Source organism: Miniopterus natalensis, chromosome 9, assembly GCF_054644295.1.
Source record: "Miniopterus natalensis isolate mMinNat1 chromosome 9, mMinNat1.hap1, whole genome shotgun sequence".
NCBI classification, from domain to species: Eukaryota; Metazoa; Chordata; class Mammalia; order Chiroptera; family Miniopteridae; genus Miniopterus; species Miniopterus natalensis.
In genome coordinates this window covers 33,789,005-33,811,813 of record NC_142089.1, presented here as the reverse complement: position 1 = coordinate 33,811,813, position 22,809 = coordinate 33,789,005, and the positions used below count along the sequence as shown (strand labels likewise).

Sequence of the window (22,809 nt, the reverse complement as noted above, 5' to 3'; positions counted from 1 at the left end):
TTGTTCATTAGCTTCTTCTTAAAGACCAGCTGCAACTACAGCCAGAGAGCTGCTGTGCTGGAGACACCCCTATGGAGCAGGATTTACTTCAGTGGAGCTTTGGTTCACCAAGTGCGCCCCTTGAGTGTCACTTGTGGATGTGGTAGGGTTGTAATCCAGCGTGGTCGAGTCTGACCACCAGGTGCACTGTCTCTGGGGCCTCCTGGGGTTGCAGTCAGCCTCTGCCAGTGCCTTGCCCAGGGCCACCCAGCATGAGCTACACAGTAATCTGTAGTTGGCTGCTCCTTGTGCTGGGCTTGGAGGTGCCCAGGAGAGGCCAAGCTATGAGCCAGTGCAGCTGCCGCTAGTGCCAGGCCTGGGGCCTCCTATCAAGCCCTATGGGGCCCGCTGCTGCTTGTTTGAGAGATTTTAGGAAAGTCCTAAGCATGAGGCTCAAGAGGCCACTTGCACAGAAAAGCTGCTGGATGAGCCTGCAGGTGGGGAGGGGCGGGGTCTCCGGGAATCACCAGGCGGGGCCAAAGCTGAGAGATTGATGGAGATTCAGATATGGCGCCTGCCGGCAGGCTCTGGGGTGCAGTGGGGGGGAGCTCGTCAAAGGAGCCATGGCCTCTGCCAGCTCCTCTGGGAGGAAGCCGCCCCTCCAGCTCTCGCCCTGATTCCAGGCAAGTTAGTTTCTCCCCGAGTGTCCCGGGTTCCTTTTGAGCTGGGCTCAGAGGGAGCGCGACTGAGTCCCTGCGCGGGCCCTTTAAGGGGAGCTGCTGGGGCTCCCGCAGCCTCCGCTCACTCAGCCACAACCCCCCTGTGGGTTTCACAGCCCGGAGTTGTGGGGACGTCTCTTCCCAGTCCTGGAGCCCTGGGCTGGGGCCTGCTGTGGGGCTGGGACCCCTCGCTCCTCCGGGAAACGCCCACCACCGAGATTCCCTCCTGGGTTTACCCCGCGGCACTGGGTGTGGGCCCGCGGTGGCCCCGTCTCTGCGATTCAGCCCCGATCCGCCCGCGTCTCCGCCCCTCCTCCCGGTCTCGGTGCTTCAGCTCCCTGGCTGTGGGGCTTCTGTGCAGCCGGATCTCAGGAGGCTCTGAGGGATGGTGGTTCTGTGTTTTCGTTGTGATTCGATGTGGTTGCGGGAGGCGGCGGGCGCAGCTGTTACCTGCTCCGCCATCTTGTCTCTATCTCCAGCTTTAATGAATGTTCCCGCGTAGTCACCTGGACTCGTGTTGTGACATTTTTCCTGCACCAAGTCAAGAGCCCACCCACTACCGGCCGGCCCTAGGCAGCCCACCAAAGGCCGGGCCCCCTTCCAGTAACAACGGACGGGCGCTAGCCTTCCGGTGGTGAGCACACCGTGGTGCAGGCAGACACTGAATTATGCTGCACACCTGGAAGTTATGGTATTAGCCAATGTTACCTCAATTTAAAAAATTACATTGTCACGAAGTTTGTAGTAATTTGTTATGGCAACAATCGAAAACTAATACAATGGCTAAAGTTAGAAACTAGAACATACAACAAAGAGGACAGAGAGGGCATGAAATCTCCAAGGAGTCCTAGGCGGTCTTTTCTACAACAGCTTTCTCTCTGTTAACTGACATGCAGGATGTTAGCTTAATAATTAAGCAGAAACAAAAACGGCTTTCAAATTAACCAGACAGTTTAATTTGATTTTGTGAAAAAAGCTAATAAGCAATTGGATATGCTGCTTTTCTCTTATGAGTTTGTATAGTGCAAATATTAACTAGAGCGAACCTGTAACTATGAAATGCTGTGTAATTCAAGAAGACATCTTTATCAGTTACTGGACGGCACATCCTTCCCACCAATCATTGAACACTCACAAAAAATTCGTAACAAAATTGAAATTTGAATCTATGGTTATTAAAACACAAAAGCACTGGGAGTCTGGTTTTTTTCCTTCTGAAACAAATTGCAAAAAGTGATCCCAATTTCAACAGCTAAAAAAAAAATTTAATACATATGTAATCAAGTGCTTCAAAAGTTTAATGTATCAGCCTATGGAATTTTTTTTCCAAATATGGGCTAAGAAAGAATGAATGCAAGATGTTCTTGGAAAGAAACTGAATAATTAATATCCAGCCTTAACATTTTCTTATGATTGTCATGAACAAACCTAATGGCTGTCAACTTTTAAGTTTTATTTGTTGCACTCAAAATTCACTATGTAATATTTAAGTATACATGATAAAGAATTCAAGCATTCTTCCTAAAACAATAAATTTACTATCCTTAAGAGTATACAGTTCTATTACGATTTACATTGAACACTCAAAACATTATACAACCATAGATTTGTGAACAGTCTTGAGAAAGCTGTATTTTGCTACATTAAGGCAGCCTCAGCCAACATTTTAAGAAGTTCTGAATATTTGTTGCAACATGACAAATTTGATCATTGAATATTCACTGTTTTCAAGAAATTTTAAGTCACTTAAAATACCGTAACTTGTGAAACTGTCGTCTTAAACATTTTTACTACTATATTCTTACCACAAGACTTACCTAAAATCAAGATACCCATTCTATCAGTATCAAAGATATCTATAAAAAGAGGGTTTACATAAAATATGAGCATGATACACCCTGTTTTCAACAAGGGCCTTCAAACAGTTTCTCACACACATCTGTGAGGTAGGCTGTTATCCACATCGTAGATGAGAAAACTAAATGAGGTTGTGTGACTTGCTGCCGACACAGCAGCCAAACTGAGACTCAGGCTCCAAATCAGATTATGTTCTTGGCTCTGCATCACTTCTTTTTCTCACAAACTTTTTAAAGGGTTGAAATATAAAGATTGCTATTCATTGCATTCATTTTAAAAACACAAGAAGGCAGCCAAACTTTTACAAAGGTGACTTAAAAAGTGAAGCAACACAAAAGGGACAGAAAAATAATCTAGTGACCAATTTGTGATAGTGACAGGGTGAGGTCTGGCCAAAGGGACCTGAAAACAGGCACAAAGCAAACTGTGGGATCTTCACAGAGGCGAACAAAAGGAAAAGTGAGAGGAATTAGAAAGAAAGAAAATATAGTTTAAACAAGTTTTTGACTAATTTTTACTCTTCCTGTAATTTTAAAAGAGAAGGCACAGTTAAGGTGTTTTCATTTTGTAGACCAGTGGATCTGTTTCTTTTCCATTTTAGGAAATGTTATCTGTCTAGAAAAAATGGCCTTTCCTCATAACAAAACTTACTGTAAAAATGCATTCGTAAATTAGCAGCAGTAATTAACTATGCAATTCTCCTTGGCTAGAACATTCCTATTTCTCCTTAAAATTTTAAACCAACACAAAGTAGCAAAACTTGAACAAACAACAAAAGACACACAGGAACCTATGACTGCTCCAAGGAGTTTTCATGCTATGACACTCTATAAATACACCCTTTTTCCTCTAAATGAGCGCTATACTCTAGGATTTCCTTAATTGCACTTCAAATGTAACTGAAATTTACCTACCCTGCTTGTCCCAATAATCATGAGCTACTTCCATAAAATCTAAACTGCTTTAGATATAATCAATAGTTACCAAAAGTCACACACAGAGTTGGGCTGCAAACTGGCATTGCTATGCAAGGCTGGCAGTAAACATTAGCGCTGGCTCACAAAATTAATCCAGGCCACGGCCTGATAACTTCTAGACCAGCCTGATTCTTATCAGGTTATGGCCGGAACGTTTAATTAAAACTCAATCCAGTCTGCACTGTGGGTCCTGCTCTCTCTTTCCTATTACTGTTCAGTGCCCATCAAATGCATCATAATTATATGTGGGAAACGCTAGTAAGGATGCCAGCAACTTGTTTAAATAAGATTTATATAACATTTAAAGTCCATCAAACAAAAATTACATTTCAAAGTTTTACAAGGTTTGGGAGAATATCAAGATGATAATTAGGTAGTTCGTGAATAGAAATATACTCTATGAAAACAGTGTTTTATCATCTAATGTGCATACAAAATGAAAAATTACCAATCTGTATATGAAATTTAGATAAGTCTAATTCAGATAATTGTTAAAAACTAGGATAATTTAGGATAGGGGCTGGAGTTAGTTTTGGTTTTTAAAAAGATTGAACTATAAGAACCATGCAAATTAAATTAAAGGAAGCAGCATTTCCTAAACATTTTTCTTCAGTATTCTTTAAGCACCCTCAATAACTGAGAAGTACTTGTAAAAATCAATACGCAAACCCCAAATACTTTAGATAATTACATCTAGTTAGTACAATCAACTGGCTCAAATGATTAAACTGAGACATATTCAGTTAAGACTACATCAGGTCACCCTAAGACTTGAAAGCAATATACCTGTGTTTATTACCCAGCTACTCAGATGTCTCAGTGGTTCAGACTGTTTCTCCCCGAGAGGACAGTGGCATTTAAAGGGCAGTGGTCATCGGTGAATACCTGTGTGGCATGAATCTTTAGGAAAAGCTTTCTGGTCCTGCTTCCTCACCTGGAAAGTGGTCACCTCACAAAGTTACTGCAATGTGCTAAGTTAACAGATTCGGAGGGTCTCTGGATCTAAAAATCACTATAAAATGCACAGAGCGCTCCATCACTCCAAAGTAGTCATGTTTTGCTTCATGTCAAGTGCCCACGATGTTTTAACATGTTTGGTTTTCTGCCATTTGTATTCTAGAAGGTAGCTGTATTTAGAAAAAAATTCAAGTATATACCTTCAAAATGCCTCACCAAACACATATAGAACATTCTCACTAGTATAAAAACTACACATATAAAACATGGACACTAACACAAATCATGTAAGACAGAACTTTAAAGCTCCAAGGTTCCTCAGAGGTCTTTTAACCTCTCCTTCCCACTTTCGAGGTTACAAAAATAACCCCAACATAGGATGTGACTTAGCAAGAGATTGCACATATCCCTCCTCCAGAATTTCTAATGAAGTAAAATCTCTGAGAACTATTTTTAAATAAATACATTCCTTATTTAAAAAGTCACAGAGTAACAGGATGACCAGGTAAAGAAATGCCAGATTGAAAAGGTAGGGGTCTTTGAAGACAAACAAAAACAGACAACACTGTGAACACATCTAGCATTTAGATAATGAGATTTCACAACCATGCATAGGATTTCAATTATTAACCAGCGAACAAAGAGGCAGTGTCTGTGGCAGACACTTTCCAAGTTTCTATATTTTATAAGCGAGGGTGTGCTGCACTTTAATAGAGGCTACAAATAAATCCAAACAGGCAAAAACTGTAACTGTTGTCTATGATTATTTCCTTACTCATGTCTCATCTAATGCTAAAAATCACTTTCTCTTCCCTGAGTACAAACTGGCGAGGGAATGCGAGAAAGGAAGCCCAGCACTGTGGAACTGTCACGGAAAACTTACTTGGAGAAAACAGAATTGTCTGTACAATATACAGCCAATTCCCTGACAGAAATACGGTCATTTCTGATTGAATTTAGGCCCCTGGGTCCTCTTTATAGATGGCTAGTATCGAGGAATGCAAATGCTAGAGGTTACCCAAGTGTCTCTTAAAAAGTTGCTGATGGGGCCCTGGCTGGGTGGCTCAGTTGGTTAGAGCGTCGTCCCGATACACCAAGGCTGAGGGTTTGATCCCTGGTCTGGGCACATACAAGAATCAACCAATGAATGCATAAATAAGTGGAAAAATAAATCAATGTTTCTCTCTCCCCTTTTCTCTCTGTAAAAATCAATTAAAAATTTAAAAAACTTGTAGACTGAAACAAAAACCCAACTTGTAATAGGTTTTCCTCCCTCTCCTCCCTATAAATTCGATTTGAGATGTTGTTTGTTCCTACATTAGAGGACAATGGGAATTACATCTAAATATGGAACCCTGTTTAAAAGTATTTAGAAAAAGTTCACTGATGGCACATTTTGAAAGAATCAACATTGACTCATGGTCCATAGAGCCACAAGCATTAGTTACTAATCTTTAGTACTTTTTTACAACTAACCTTGTTCAAGATTTTTTAGTTGCCCATTCAGCACAAAAAAAATACATTTTGCTCCCCCAAACCACAACCTGATTAAGAAAATCAAGGAGCTATGAAACAAGTAGCAGGTATTCACAACTCTATTTAGTCCAGTTCAAGATGACTATGTTCACAGGTTAAAAATGAAATTATTCTGATTTTGAACCAGACTCTCTCCAACAACTGGTAAGGGAAAAGGGAATCTTCATTTTATTCTTAACTACTCTAATTATGACAACCTGGGACAATAATTTTCCTAAAATAGTATTTTCTAAACTTGCTTTTCCCCATGGGATAGAAAGTTTAAAAAACATGGTTAAATTAACTTGGGCAAAGGTTAAACACAGAAGGACTCATCAAAGTCTTGAACGCTCGTATCTCGAGCAGGAGAGGAGCAGGTAACATTTTTCCAAACTTGCTCAAATGGCACCGTTTTTCTGCAGAGAATCTGAAAGGATACAACTTGGGCAATGCTATTCTAGAATCCCATGGAGTCCATTTCCATGACATAGCTAAGGCTTCTATAACCTAACAGAAACTCTCTTCCAGAATTTTAGCTGGAAAAAACCTGCTCCTCGCTCATATTTACCTACCACGACCACATCCATGGTGAACCGGTTCATGAGGCTGAGTCGTGGGGATTTAGTTCTGATTCTTCCCTTCTCTGTTCATTAGCAACACAAAGCCTCCTTAGACAATGTTCTAGCCCGTTATGCTGGACTAAGCCTCTTGTAATCTTCTCTCCACAAAATAATTCTAGATTCACAGAACAGCTGTGCTTTAAAAATGTAAGCATACAAAAACCAAAACTGTGACCCTTGGTTCTCCTAAAATTCAATAGGTAACTACCAAATTCAATAACTACCGAACTGTAGATATTCATGAATATTGGCAAGAATAAGAAAATAGTAAATAATTTCTTAACTTTCAAAAAATATAACCATCCATATAAAGTAATTTTGATATGAATAAGTTTCTAATATGTGACTTATTAAGACTAACAAAGCTAAAATACCCCTGGATTCCTTCCTGCTGTTTCTCCACCTTCAAAATTGTTAGGGATTTTGTCACTGAGGGTAAGGAATCAAACTAATTCCTTATTTCTAAGGTCATCCCATTCATAGGCACGTGTTATGAGGTGGCCTTGTTTTTCCCAAAAGAGGTATTTACACAGTTGGAGAGGCCAAAATTATGCCATATTTATAATGCACATCAGACTAACTCAACAGGACTACTACTTAACCCTATAAAAATAATCACACACAAAAAAGCACCCTTTTGTGCCACTAGGTGGCAACCTTTCAAAGGTTTAAACTTAAAACTTAACTGCAACCCACCCCACCCTCTTTCCCTATGAGGACTCCTTTTATTTTGATATTAAGAAGTCAAACTGAAAAAGTTACTTAACAAGATTTTTTGAAAGTTCTACAAAACAATGTGATGTAACACTGCAAACTCCTGGCTCAAAGCTACTTAAAGGTAGACATGCTTTTCTTCCATAAACACAGGGGAAATTTGGTCTAGCACTCTCATTTGCTTCTGGTAGGAAACATTATTTTTGGCAAAGAGAAACCTGTCAAGAGTCAGTCACTTTTTGTTTTCAAGAGCTTAATCTTTTCTAGGATAAGTCAGGTGAATGAGATTGTTAATTATAACATACCAAAGAAAACAAATGAATAAATAGAAATTTGATAAATTACACTTAATTTAAAAATTAAATACTTTTACTAAAATGAAATATAATTAATAAGCTATTATCTACACTGCTGTATATAGATTTTTTTTTTTAATTAAAAAAAAAAAAATACAACCTGGACAAAACAAACAAAAAAAACCTGTTTGGTTTTCCTTTAAAAGCATTGGTGTGTGAATACATATATGTATATATGTAAACAACACATATATTTATACAAGAGAGAATTTCCTTTTTAATGTTTAAGGCTACCCTGCCCTAAAAGGTTCAACAGTGAAGGTCACAGCCTATCAAGCTCTGGAATTACATAAAAGCCCTTAAGGCTGCCAGAACAGTATTTTCAAATTAGACGGGTAGCAACCAAGATAAAGAGCAAAGAAATGGAACCAGGGAGGATTTAAAAGTTAAACCAGTCAGTCACTAAGGATCAAACAATAAACAAAGAAAATGGTGACCAGGGAAAGTGAGGGAGGAGGTGGCTTCAATGACAAACTTAAGAGGAAGAATTACCGTGTGATGCAGCATCTCTCACACCCCCACCCTACCACCGCACACAACAGAGATCAGAGTTCTCTTTCAAGGGACTGTTGATATTATGCTTTGTTTCACATAACTGCCATGCTTGGTAAGGTACAAGAATAATAGAGCTAAAAAGAATTTGAGAAAGGTAGGTTTTGAAGGGATGTTTTAAATGATATTAAGTTTATGACAAAAGTTGCAATTCTAGGTGTTCCAGTACTGAGTAGAATCGTAAAGGCTCTTAAAGTATATTATTCGTGGAAATCGCACAATAAAACCTCTAGTTGGTGACAGTTGTTTTTAAGGAACTAGGAAATCGTGGTTACCTGTTTCAGGACCACAGCCTTTCTGTCAAACACTAGGCAAAAATTCCTAGAACGTGGCTTCTGAAATTTTGGAGCAGGGTTTTAAGATTTCAACATTTAAGTACTATCTTACTAATGGTTGTTTTATTTTTTAATCTTTTTGTGCAAAAGAACTGGGTGCAAAAACATAGCTTTAAGCTTGCTGAAATTTTTAGGAAATAAACTGTATTTACCTACACTAAAGAGTAAAGCAAGGAGGTGCCGCCAAACCACCCTCTGATTGAGATGGTTCACCAGTGAAGGTGCATTAATCACCTGCAATGAACTCACAACTTTAATTAATGATTTTCATCAGTGTTCACCTATTAAAGATATTGCCTATGTGAATTTATCATAGACAAAACAGAATTACAGATTTCTACAGGTAAATAAAATGTCAGACTTTTCTGTTTTCAGTAATTTCAATGGCATTGAGTGTCCCCTGGCAATATTCACGTCTGTCAATCAGCACTTTAGAGTAAGTGTACACATAAGTAAAATAATAATTTAAAGAATACATGTGATTTTCACAGTGCAGTAACAGAAAGATATAAACTAGGGAAAGATCATCAACGGGCTAAAGTAGTGATCAGACTGGCACACATTTCAAAAAAATCCATGGTGTGACTGCCCAGGCGAGGTGTAACCGAAGACAATGTGCTTCCAGTCAAGGAGCCAGTGAGGGAGCCGGACAGTGAATAGCTCTCGCCAGTTACAGAATCAAAGCTTGATCTTGGTCTATGTAAGCCAGCAGTAGAACAGGAACGCTGAGGTGTTGAGGAACCAGACCTCTGCTCCACCACCTCATCTGAAATGGACCAAGCAGAGCAATTTATCAGAAAGGTATACTTTGCCCAGCACTTCTTATGAAGATGCTATAGTCAGAATAGTAAGTAAGTAAACACATCTGAGCAAAGGCAACTTAATAAATGTCATATTCCAGTGTTTTAGGAGCCAGGGTGATAATACCTCTTCCCTCCCACAAGCAGAACAGACATCACTAATCAATCACAGTACTTCCACCCGGTCAAAATGTGACCCCTAAACCCCTTTCAACGAGGATTTGGTGTAACCTTGAAATCAAACTGATATCCCTGCGTATGAAGAAAGCACATCCTTAAAGGCTTATTTTCTTGCAGGGTCTCAACAAAATATCATTAAAATAAAAATAAAAGTTATCATCACACAGTGGTTCTGAACCTTTGGTGCACAAAGAAATTGCCCAGGGGTGGGGGGGAAGCATCTTTTTAAAAATGCAGATTCCCAGTTTCTTATCTCCAGAAATTCGGACTTAGGACTGGGGGCAACTCCTAAGAATCTGCATTTTAATAAGAATGCTGGTCTGGGGACCATATAAACACTGCTATAGATAATGGTAGTTCAAGAATAACATTTAAAAGCTCTGTTAAATCAACTTCCCTATATCTGAACTCAGTTCTCTTGTTCCATTCAGCACCTGACCATCGGGTTATTCTGTTTTTACCTGTTTTGGCCTATGAATGAAATAAGCACATTTGGTTCACCCAGGTTTGACTCTTGGCACACACTAAGTATTTGGACTGGACCTCCTTCCCTTACTCCTTTTGGCTCCTGGGTGGCCATAGGCACCGAAATCTAACCTACATCCCAGGAGAGGCCCATTTGGTCACTTGGGCCAACCAGGATGAGAGCAGCTGATGAAGGGGAAGTTTAGATATTGTAATGCCAACAGTAACAAAATATGAATGAGGAATGTGACAAAGACCCAACAACATCAATTAATTTTAGGTAAAAACTGCTTCCCTGGTTTTTGCTCCACAGGCACCACTTCGAAAGACTTTTTATGGCAAGGATGCACTTCTTTTGGAGAGGTGCTAGGTTAGAGATAGTCTATGTGTCTTTGATCTTTTTCATTTCACTTACATTTTTAGCTAAATCTAGATTACTTAAAAACCAGTATAAAAGACCTACCCACCCATGCCTCTGAGATGATTTTAATGTCTTGTCAACTAGTGCCAAGTTTTATTTGCTCAGAGTTCATGCCTGCATAGCTTCCTTACCATCAATGCTTTTAAAGTCCAAAAGATAGCTTCTATTGTCAACCAGGTAAAGCTGCAGGCTCATTTTCACATAATTGCCAGTCACTGGATTTTTCCTCCTTACCCGAAGATGGTATGCATTCACTACCTAAAACGAGAAATCTTGGTTAAGGAAAAGTGTTAAAAATAACAAACTATAAAATATCTCCCTATTCTTATTGCAAAGAATATCAAAATGAATCAGCAATATAAGTGGGATAGAGGAAAAATTCCTCAATGATCCTTTTTTATATCACAGTATTTTTAATTCCCACTAACAGTACTGTCTGTGTACAGCAATTAAAATGAACTCTGTAGAGTCTAACCTCCATTCTAAATGTGCCTCACTCCAAAGCATCAATAACAATTTTGGTTGCCCAGCCTCAGCTTGAATGCTTTTACCTATAAATAAGGAGTAGAAGGAATAAAGGGGAACCAGCGTCTTATAGGTTTGCATCAGGCACCGTAACAGGTACTGTCACAAAATTTCAGTATCACAAAGAATCCTGAGAGCGGGTTTAAAGATAAAACTATAGCTCAGGTAAAGAAGATTCTGGGTTTGCAAAAAACATCTATCAAGTTAGCTACAAAAATTTTTCAGTAAGGAATTTTAAAGATATTAACATCTCTTTTTATCTGCTTCAGAAAAGGCAGATCTGAATTTTAAATGGGTTTAAGGGAATATTTTATTTATGCATTTCACGTACAAATAATGAAATGAAAATGACTGATTTATTCAAACATGTCAAGTGAATATTTACATATGTTCGAATGTTTCTCTTCTACCTTTAAAAACACATTCACAGTCCTCAAGAAAAGAACAAGAGTTAAAGGGATACCTGAAATGGGAAAAAAAAAAAAAAAAAAAAAAGCTTTTCTTCCTGACAAATAAATAGAATTGGAATGAATTTGAGCACTTATGTTTTTTAAAAAAGTAAAATGTGGGCTTACTGTAAGAAAAGCATTACATAATTAAGGACTGAAAGCACCAGCCAAATAAGAGAGGTTTTCTCAACTCAGAGAAAAGTATTTGTTGACTGAATAAACATATCCTGATGCTATAATCTGTACTGACCACTAGCTGCTACTGCTACTGCCAAGAAGAAAAACCCTGCCTAAAAAGGGAGCGAGAAATGTAAAAACATAGTATCTCTGAAGACGCATGATTTTTATTGCTATAATGGACACTGAAACAGGTGGAGTCTTTCCTCAGGTAATTTCAAGTTGACTACTCTTTGTTTCTTTGCCCAAAAAATGCTATTTTGTAATTCAAAAATATGTAGGTCCTCAACATCAACACACTTTTTCCTCACACAGGTTTGTTGGTTTGGTTTTGGATGCACATCGTATACTATTGCAAAGAATGGCGTTTATAGCCAGAAGTATCAAGACCATTAAATTTGTATCTAGACCAAAAATATCTTTCTATGGACCTCAGTACTCAACTCAGCAGCTCAGAGCAGCTTACTATACAAAACAATGGCTTCTACAGACCATTTTAATACACGATTTCCTACCTTCCATTCAAAATCCAGCTGCTTCATGGCTCGGTAAACTTCAGCCATGATGTCATAGGGTTTGCTCTGACTTCGGATTCCGAGATGCCACTTGGCCTTCTTTACCGCTAAGGACTTGGGCTTGGTGGTGTTCAGCGCATCCAGCGGGCACCGTGCTTTAGGGCTGTCGGCTATAAGAGGCGGCATCCTTTCTGGGTGAGGCTTCAGGCCTGGGGGAATGTGCATGGCGCTGTCATCCATAAAGGAGCCAGTGGGGGGGCTGGAGGCGAGGTAGAACTCACTGGCCTGGTTCATGATCCGCCGGTTGTCAATGATGAGATGGTAAGCCACTGCAAGCTGGTCCTGAGGGTCGCCGCTATATAAACTGTTCATTACTTCTGACTCTGTGCACTCAAATTTTTCACACACTTCTTTCACAGCCTCATCATCAATGACGTTAGCATCATAGGAGGGGTCTTCGGGAAATAAGTAACTGGGCAAATCTTGTTTAAACCATTCATGCTCTCTAGGAATAAATACCACAACACACTAGTGTTAGAACATGCTTTGGTAAGTCCAAATAATTTAGACATGGGGCAAGGCAATATAACAGAATCAGAAAGACCTGCTCTCAGATCACTTACTAGCTTTGTGACCCTGGGTGAGGTAATTAACCCTTACCCTTGAATAACTATGGTTACTCAGACTGGGGTATTTGGCTGACATTTTCTCAAAAATAAACAAAGTGAACCTGTCACTGTGAAGGAGACAACTGGAAGTATTTGATGCCAATGATAAAATTTGAGTTCTCAAGCAAAATTTTAGAATTTTGTGTAATTTGTATCTGTCTCCATGAGCTTGAAAACTTCCCAATACTTAAAGACTTTTCTGATAACTTTGTAGTGATGATAATGAATATGATTTCTGATATTGTATATGAAATGGGTTACCATTTGGAAAAATCCCTCTAACTCAATAACCTAGTTTTTCCTAAATAACCAACGCACGATGTTAAAGAATTATACATGGGCATAAATGCATTCAAAATGCAAAACAGATCAGTGGATTTCAATATAATAAGTACAATAGCTAACTGATATGTTTTCTGGTTTGATAATGCAACTAACATGTTAAGCTTTGATTTCATTTCAAAGAAAAATACCTACAATTATCAGAAAGCTGTAAAAATGTTCCTCTTTTCCAACCCTTTATATGAGTGAGGTCAGGTTTAGTCCATAGACTTAAACTAACACAACATACTGCAACAGATTGGATGAAGAAGTAGATATAAGAACCTAGCTGCTGTCTTTGATTAAGTCAAACGCTGAGGGTATTTGAAAAATGTAAAATAATACCACTCTCGTCACAACTTTTTTTTGTTTTGGGAAATAAGGTTACTTTTCATAAAAGATGTTATTTACCTTAACATGTATAGGTCTATCATTATTTTTAAGTGAATAATTTTAAAATGTTTCATTTTTTATTTCTAATACGGTAATTATTGATAGACATACCTGCATTTTTAAAAAAAACACAATACCCACTAACTCTTTGGAGACCTCAACTTTAAGAATGTAAAGGGGTACTAAACCAAAAAGTTCAAGAATCAGTCTCCTAAATCTTATTTTCTCACACTCCTTTGCACATGATGTTACTATTGCCACCCTAGAAATATCCCACCCCTTTTCATCTAACATGTACTATTCCTTCAAGATTGTGTAAGCATTACTACATGGGGGAATGGGACACTCCCTAAGCTTAAATTCAGATCAACAGATATTTTGACTGGATACCTTCTATTGACTGATTAACTCATTTATGAGTATTTTAAGGACATTCTATGGCAAAAAGACACCCTCTTTCATCCATAGCAATTATATTCTAGCTGGATGAAGATTAAACAAATAAGCACAAAAATAAACATAGTTACAAATATACAAACATGAAATTCCTGTGATAGAGGTTCTGAGTGAAAAAACATAAAGTTAAATGAGGGAATATAATTCAGCTTGGGAGGCAGGTGGTTAGGGAATCCACTCTGAGTAATATTTAAGCAGACACCAGAATGACTAGAAGTCACCTAAGCAAGGAGTTGAGGAACAGATACTCCCAGCAAAAGAAACAATATATGCAAAGACTCTGAGACAAGAAGAGTTTTACCATGTTCAAGGAACTAATCTCAAACCACCATCATGAAAGCATGAGTTATGGGTTGGAGGGTCAAAAGATATCAGAAAGTTCTGACAGTTGTAGGCTATAAAAATGGTTTGGGGATTTGAACCTATGGTTAATGACAATCACTGAAAGCTTTTAAAGAGACAGGAGTGACAAGATATGATCTGCACTCTGTAAATATTGTTCTGCTTGCAATATAGAAAATGAGTTGAAAAGATTTAAAAAAATGATAATGTGGTGATGATGCTAGTGCAAAAGTCCAAGTAAGAAATGTGGTGTGCCAGGCCCTGAGGGAATACAAAGACGAAACCTCTACAGCTTCTAGTAGATCTTTTCATTTTAACAGTCACACTTTTTTATAGTTGTTGATTTCTTCTTAATCTTTCCCCTAAACTGAGATTTCCTTGAAATAAGGACCATGTCTTATTTAACTATACTCCAGTACCCAATACAGAGTAAATGCTCAATAAATACAGAATAAATAAATGATGGATAGACACATGAAGTATGAAGACAAAAATGAATTCATTAATGTGTTTATTTGCTATATTATAATAATAAGCATCTAATAGATGTTTAGTAATAAAAATGACTGATAGTATTAATTTTTCAAAATAAATAACAGAAATAAGGTATTATATTACATGTCTAAATCAGGTATGTTTCATAGTCTGTAAAATAAGATTAATAATAGCTACGTACTAAGAGTCAATGTGATAAAACATGTCAAGTATCTAGCACAATATCTGGTAAGTAATAACTATTCAATAATTAGTAATTCTTTCCCTGTTGAACTGTATTTTATTGAATCAAGGATTCCCAAACAGGCCCTGGCAGGGTAGCTCAGGTAGTCAGAGCGTCATCCCAATATGCCAAGGTTGCGGGTTCCGTCCTCGGTCGGGACACATATAAGAATTAACCAATGACCCTGGCCAGGTGGCTCAGTTGGTTGGAGCACTGTCCTGTACACTGAAAGGTGGCAGGTCTGATTCCAGGTCAGGGTACATACCCAGGTTGTGGGTTCGATTCCTAGTCGGGGTGCTTACAGGAGGCAACTGATCAAGGTTTCTCTCTCACATTCCTCTTCCTTTTTTCTCTCCCCCTTCCTCTCTCTAAAAATCAATAAATTGAAGAAAGAAAAAAAAAGCAGACTTTCAATGTGCTTGTACTTAAAAAAAAGAAAAAGAATTCCCAAATATTAAAAAACGGAATTTGGATAAATAAAAAATGATGAAAATTACGAATCCAAGTTGTTACATCATTTTAAGTACAGAAATGAATGCCGCTATTTTATACCACCTACGTCCAAGTAAAATTTTAATTACATGTTTCTCCTGAAGCCTATACATATACAAACATCTTTTTTAAAAATAACAGAATCAATACTCTCCTAAATGTGCTGATACAAGCAAATACAAGTATGTATCTCAGCATATCTAATTTTCTAAGGAAAAGCCAATTAAATGAATGATATAGTCTAAAGAATTGTGAACACAAGAGGTTTATTCCCCCACTAAGTTTATTTCCATAACTAAATCTGGTGCTAATTTACAGTTTTCCATGTTTATGTATGAGGCCTGGAACACTGAGGAAAGGCTGGGGAGGAAAACAGTGCACGAATACAAAAGGGATCAGTCCTTGCTTTCAACCACCTCAGCCATCATTTACATATTCTGAGAGTCAGAGGTCTCTAGTCATTCTGGCTTATGAAGAGAAGGCAAGGGATTCTGGAAAGATGTTAAAAGGATGTGTTTGGAAGCAAATACCTGAAAAAACATTAGGTAAGAACAAAACACCTCTAAGACACATGACATGATAGGGTAAAAGTAGAAGACAATGAATCATCCTGGCTGATGTGCACTATATAAAGGTCACATTCACAGTAACACCAGCAACTGCACTTCCCAAAGTTTCTCACACAACAAGAAACCCTTCACAGAAAAACCTACCAGCCGCTATTTTGGATTCAAAATCTTAGCAAAATTTTTATTCTTTATTTCATCAACCACATGTAAAATACATAAGTCTCACCCTGTTTTTCTATTAGAAATTTATTCAAATACTATCTGAGCATACACTATATCCTAGGCCTTCCAGCACTGCTGAGGAAGACACTCTCTCTACCCTTATTTAGTTAGAATATAAGAGAGAGAAAGACACACTGAAAAAGAGCTACATACAAAATGAAAATGGAACAAAATGTGAAATCACAGACGTGGGAGCAACTGACATTGCCTAGGGAAATCAGAAGTGATTTCAAGGGAAGTGATATGTGAACAGAATTTTAAAGGATGAACAGAAATCTATCAGGTCAAAAAGGCAGAAAAGGCATCAGAGGCGAAAGGAATCATATACAAAGACAAGAAGGCATAAAATATGTCTGCAGAACAAGGAAAAGTTCAATGTGGCTGAAGCACCGTACAGGGGGTGTAGTAATGAGTGGAGGAAATGAGACTTCAGAAGAAGTGAGTAGAGCTTCACTATGAAGGGACTTGTATGCTTTGCTTCCTAAGCTAAACAGTTTGGGAAACAATCTGAAATATTTAAAAGATGAGTGACAGGATCAGGTTTGTTTATTAAAGGAAGTAAAATGTGTATAAAGTGTTACACAGCCCAGCATAAAGAAAGCATTCAATTAGTGATACTAGTATTATTAATACTAGAAACCAACATAACAGTAACAAAAAAAGATTCACCTTATGTCTTTGATAGTTGCTCGTTTCAGGGGGTCAACCTGCAACATATGCATCAAGAGAGTGGCGATAGAACGATTAAGATATTCTGGGATATAAAAAACACCCCCTCGGATCTTCTTAAATAACGTAGGTACATGCTCATCATCAAATGGGAGGGTGCCACAGAGAAGAGCATACAAAATAACACCGCAGCTCCAGATGTCAACTTCAGGCCCTGCATACAATCTAAGAGAAAAGATGACAACACAAACCTAAAATGCAAGTGTCACTTTGTCGCCTACAAGCACCCTGTTTCTATATACACACAGTATGGGCTTGGTACATATTGCTTTCAAGGTCTTTAATGAAGTCCATGGCCACTCCCAAACACTCAATGGTTGTTTCCCATGGGGTATAATAAATTGGTCTAACCAATTATTATTCAAGTTTTCCAAGAGAATATAGTATTTTAATTTTTTTGGCACAAACTCATTTCACTGAACTTATTGACTAATTAAAAAATATAAAACTTTCTATGGTTGATTTCTGGTAGAAACATCAAAGTAGATGACCATAAACTTGAAAAAAACACAAACCAATACTATATAGTGGATAGGCTAAATCTTTTTACCATGAAACGATTATAAGAAAGAAAATGTATATGTAATAGAATTTCATTCCTGGTACACCCATTTTTAAAAAATATTTGAGCCCGGCTGGGCGTGGTTCAGCAGTTGAGCGTCGACCTGGGATCCAGGCGATCGGGGTTCGGTTCCCGGTCAGGGCACATGCCCAGTTGCGGGCTTGATCAATGACTCTCATCATTGATGTTTCTATCTCTCTCTCCCTCTCCTTTCCTCTCTCTGAAATCAATAAAGATATATTGAAATATATATATATATATATAGATATATTTGAAACAGTAAAGTACCTAACTAGTTCTGTGGTAACATCTTGGACACTATTTCTCCTGCATCACATTATCCTGAGCACCTAATTACTTTCTTTCTAATCACTTGCTTGCTCACAGGACTAAGATTAGCTTTGCTCCAGAAAAACTGTGCCTAGAAGGTTTTTTCTCTCACCTGTACACAGTATTGAAACTCCCCTGATAGCACATTACCAAACTCAAACCTGGGTCTGAGGTAACAAAGTAAATCTCTACAATTCCAATTAAAAGAATATAATCCATTTCAATAAAAATTGCTGTCCATCATTTACACTGTTGGCTATATTGTCCAAACTCCTATACCTACTACCTGTGATAATACCTTTTCTATCTTTTCTAATAGACTGCTGTTAACTTTTACAATCAGACACTGGTCCCTGTAGAAGACTGGGTTTATACAAAAATGTTTGTATAAACATTTTTAAAATGTACCAATGAGAAAAGTACATAATTACAAAATCTCCACTTGTGCAGCTGAAGTCATGAAATGACATATTGTTTCCCCAAATACCTCATTCTTCCAAAACAAAATATAAAATACTCTATATACTTTATAAAATATGTAAAATATCAGTAAAGGATCATGTCTATTAAGTAAATAATGACACTAGCTTCAACTTAGCAAATGCCTACTCTATCTGCACTTTTCTAAAATAAAATAAAAAATTAACATTTATTTCAGTCATTTTAATGGAAAACCTTCTTAAATACATTTATAACAAAATTAAATGTTTAAAATATTGTTTAATATAACTATTCCCTTTAAAAATGAAAAACTTAAAGGGATAATTTGTTTCTATTGTGTTAAAAATCTTATCTTGTAAAGAGAATGTATAATTGTTATCAGAATGAACAGAAGATTACAAAAAGCTTACTCTCTGCAGATATATTATTACCTGCCTGAGATTACTTCAGGTGCTGCATAATTTGGAGATCCACAACTAGTTCGCAGAAATTCGCCATCTGACATCATATTAGATAATCCTGAAAATAAAAGTAATGTTTACCTGGTGCTAGACATTTCTAAAAGTAGATATAGATACATGCATGAGAAAAATATCAAGTCTTTAATGCTCATATTTTTTAATTATTAAAAAAAGGAGTGGAAAGCACTTGCTAGACTAAAAAGAGACCATTTCAGAGCGCTGTTACACTATGCCAAAAATGCTAAAACACATCACAAGCTAAAACAGTGTAACTGGAATCAAATTCCTTTTCTAAATAAAAATGTTGGTTCACTTCACAAGTATGAGGTTATTCTAAACTATATGAGCTTTCCCAAACATAAAAGTATCAAAATATTATTTATTCACTTCTAAAGTTGAAAGAATAAAACAGAGACTGTTACTTTTTATGCTATGCTTTCAAAAGCCTTTTTTAAAAAAAGCTCTAAGTAGAAACCAGACGCTCCAATTTATAAAGATTTATGTTCTAAAAGTTTTTAATTTAGAAAGCTTTAATTTAACAGAAAAAAATAATCTATTGAAATCAGTGGAACTATAGTTTAAAAATGAATTCTGTGACTTAGAGAAGGAAGAGATATAGGGAAACTAGTTTCCAGGTTTTCAGATTAAAGACAAGGTATTGACAAAACTGTTATGCAAGCAAGGCTGAACTCTGGCATGCTCCATCTCTCTCTCTACACTCACTCACTTCTAACACTCTTCCCAAAACACCCTATTGCAGCACCCTTTCCAGGAATGTTTACCCCAGAAAGTGTTGGGTACATAAAAATTACATTTTAGCTTTTCTTTCACCCCTGACAAAACTCATATTGTTTTATCAAGTGGTGGATGTTACCCTAGGATCCACTGGTACCCCCCCCCCCCCCCCCCGTCATTGAATCACAGGACTATAAATCTCCAAACAACAATTCTGGAGTTACATACCAAAATCAGCTATCTTGGCATTCATGTGCACATTTCTATGTACCTCTGGTGAGGTACATTCATCAAAGAAAGTGGCCTATTTTCAAAGGAGTTTGTGACCCCACATAAAACCAGTTAAGTTTCATTTCCTTAGGAAGAAACACAGATTGAATGGGTTTACTCTGATGCCTAGCCCTCTAACTTCGCTAGAAGTATCTGCTGCGTTTTTTATTTCTATTTATTGACTTTACTGGGGTGACACCGGTTAATAAAATCATATAGGATTCAGGTGTGCCATGCTGTAACACATCGTCTGCATATCGTATTGTGTGTTCACCACCCCACGTCAAGTTTCCTTCCGTCACCATCTATGCCCCCAAACCCTCTTCCACCTGCCCCCATGCCCCTTTCCTTCTGGTCATCACCATACTATTGTCTGTGTCTAACGCGCTACTGTGGAGGCTGTGCAACTAGCACCTTTTCATGGCACAGGATTTACAATTTTGAAATTAAAAGTTCTTAGCTCTTTAAGAATTGTTACTGACATTGCTGAACAACCCTGGAGTTACATACCAAAATCAGCTATCTTGGCATTCATGTGCGCATCCAACAGGACATTCTCTGGTTTCAGATCTCGGTGCACAACCATATGCCTATGACAGTAATCCACAGCCGACAAGATCTGCTGAAAGAGCCGCCTGGCTTCCATCTCTTCAACCTATCAATGTAAAAGAAGCTGCACTAAAAATATTTGGGACATCTACATAGCAAGTGTTTGTTTCATAATCAGCCTAAATATAACTGAGTAATGTAAGCTCATTAGATTGCGTTAGAATATTCACCAATCAGACAAAGAAAACAAAAACTTGCATTAAAGATCAACATGTCAATCAACAGGTTTTTCTTTGCTACTAGGCAGTAATATTTAATTTTCAACAAATATTACTAAATGTGCACAAGTTTGGGGGAATCAGCAAGTAAAACATCACCTAAAATAGAGCTTATGTGAAAGTGCTAAGAAAAGAAAATAACTGAAGCTTCAACATGATGTGTGGAACAGATTTTCATTTTGAAAAGCATAGGCATTGCCCGGCGCCGGGCGTGGCTCAGCAATTGAGCATTGACCTAGGATCCCGGCAATCGGGGTTCGATTCCCGGTCAGGGCACATGCCCGGGTTGCAGGCTCGATAATGATTCTCTCATCATTGATGTTTCTCTCTCTCTCCCTCTCCATTCCTCTCTGAAATCAATAAAGATATATTTAAAAAAAAAAAAAAAAAGAAAAGCATAGGTATCATGTTGGCAATTAAGTGGAACTTATTTCCTAAAATCCATAGTTCAAAAGGTGTACTTTTTAAGAAAGAAAATACATCTAATAGTCTGTATGTTTAATTGGGCATTATTACAGAAGCAACCCCAACTTTTAAAATATCTTTGTGGTTTGCCATTTCCCACTACTTCCCTCTTTTTTAGCTCAGGAATTTATTGTACTGGATAGTGGTGGTACTCACCCGTCCATGTTTACAGATGTAGTCAAATAATTCACCACCAGACACATATTCCATTACCATAAAAAAATCTGTTGGCGTGCTGATCACCTGGTAACTTTTTGTAAATAAAAAAAAGTTAATGAAAAATGTTACTTTAACCAAAATCAACCTGTTCATCTATTTTTGCTACAATTTTATATTCCAGTGTTTTATGACATTTTAAGATGGCAACAAATTTATGATGTTATCAAAATAATCAGAGAGCTATAAACATGGAGCTTAACAAAATTCAACTAACTTTTCGAGGCCTATGGACTTTCCTCCAGTCCCTCTCTTCCATGTTTATAAAAGCTTTAAAAACCTTTAACAACTGAGTTAAGTATTAATTTTTCCCCTTAAACAAAAACCTGTTTACGGTCTATGCAGATGAGGTATCATATATTTAAACATAAGTAAAAAGTATTCTTGGAAAGGTTAAATAATACCACAGGGATACAATCAACAAAATCCAGAAAGTGGACAAATGACCCTTTAATTCAACAAATAAATCACTCACACACACACACACACACACACACACACACACAGGAGGTGGGGGAAGAAAGAGAGGGAGGGAGGGAGGGAGGGAGGGGGAGGGAGAGAGAGGGAGGAAAGGAGGGAGAAGGAGGAAAAGCTATAGATTAGAAGCAACTCAAGAGACATACTGACCAATTTATTGTATACATTTGTTTTACTTCTGATTCAAACAAACCAACTTTAAAAGCCATTTATGAAACAACCAAGAAAGTATGAATACTGGATGGTCGATAATATTAATTTTTTAGGTGTTATAATAAACTATGCTTAAGTTATAAATATAAAAATGTCTTTACTTCCCAGAGTAAATATTAAATAATTTGAAGGTTAAAAACATAATATTTGGGATTTGCTTCAAAATAACTTAGGAGGGAGAAGTGGGAAGAAGCGAATAAAACAATACCCTGACAACAGTTGAGGCTGAGTAAGAGATACACGAGGCTTCATCACTTCATTTTGTATACACTTAAAATCTTCCATAATAAAAAATTAAATAGATGTATGTGTGTGTGAAATTTTATTTATTTATTCATTTGCACTCAAAACTGAGCACATTAAAAAACAACAAAGAACCTCAGCTTTATTGGACAAAATAAAATTTTTCCTAAAAACTACAACTGCCCCCACTACACACTATTTTACAAAAGTGAAAATTCTGAAAACAAGTTAAATATAACAATGTTTTAACTAAAGGTTGCATTTAACACCTATAAAAGAATAATTGTTCTTCTTTTTAAAGAGGTTTGCTTTGTTTATGAAGGATTATCTATAATCTGGTTGATCATGAGCAACATCTAATTTACGCTGAGTTACTATTTAGGGCCACTAAGTATAGTTTTTGCAAGGCTTAAAGGGACCCAGTGCAAGGCACAAGTAGGAGCTGAAAAGTGGCCCAGATGCCTCCCTTTAAGCAGTACACCTTAACACAGGATGTGTCAGAAGCAGGGGAACCTTTTGTCCACCCAGATGGAGCACAAAATATAG

At 37.5% G+C, this 22,809-nt stretch overlaps 1 protein-coding gene across 2 annotated transcripts in view; it reads right to left on the bottom strand.

Annotated features, from left to right (window-relative positions):
- Nucleotides 1-4,949: 4,949 nt before the first annotated feature.
- PRKAA2 (protein kinase AMP-activated catalytic subunit alpha 2) overlaps nt 4,950-22,809 on the bottom strand; it is a 45,167-nt gene continuing 27,307 nt past the window's right edge. Inside the window, exons 3-9 of one of the 2 annotated variants that reach the window (XM_087820461.1) lie at nt 21,271-21,364; nt 20,333-20,477; nt 18,788-18,875; nt 16,964-17,188; nt 12,114-12,618; nt 10,579-10,705; nt 4,950-9,347 (exon numbers count right to left, since the gene is read on the bottom strand). In XM_087820461.1, the coding sequence (XP_087676587.1) occupies nt 9,109-9,347; nt 10,579-10,705; nt 12,114-12,618; nt 16,964-17,188; nt 18,788-18,875; nt 20,333-20,477; nt 21,271-21,364 (1,423 nt within the window). In that variant the 3' untranslated portion in view covers nt 4,950-9,108. Of the gene's footprint in view, nt 9,348-10,578; nt 10,706-12,113; nt 12,619-16,963; nt 17,189-18,787; nt 18,876-19,780; nt 19,804-20,332; nt 20,478-21,270; nt 21,365-22,809 lie in introns of those variants that run through there. The other variant, XM_087820462.1, reaches the window with a different exon arrangement.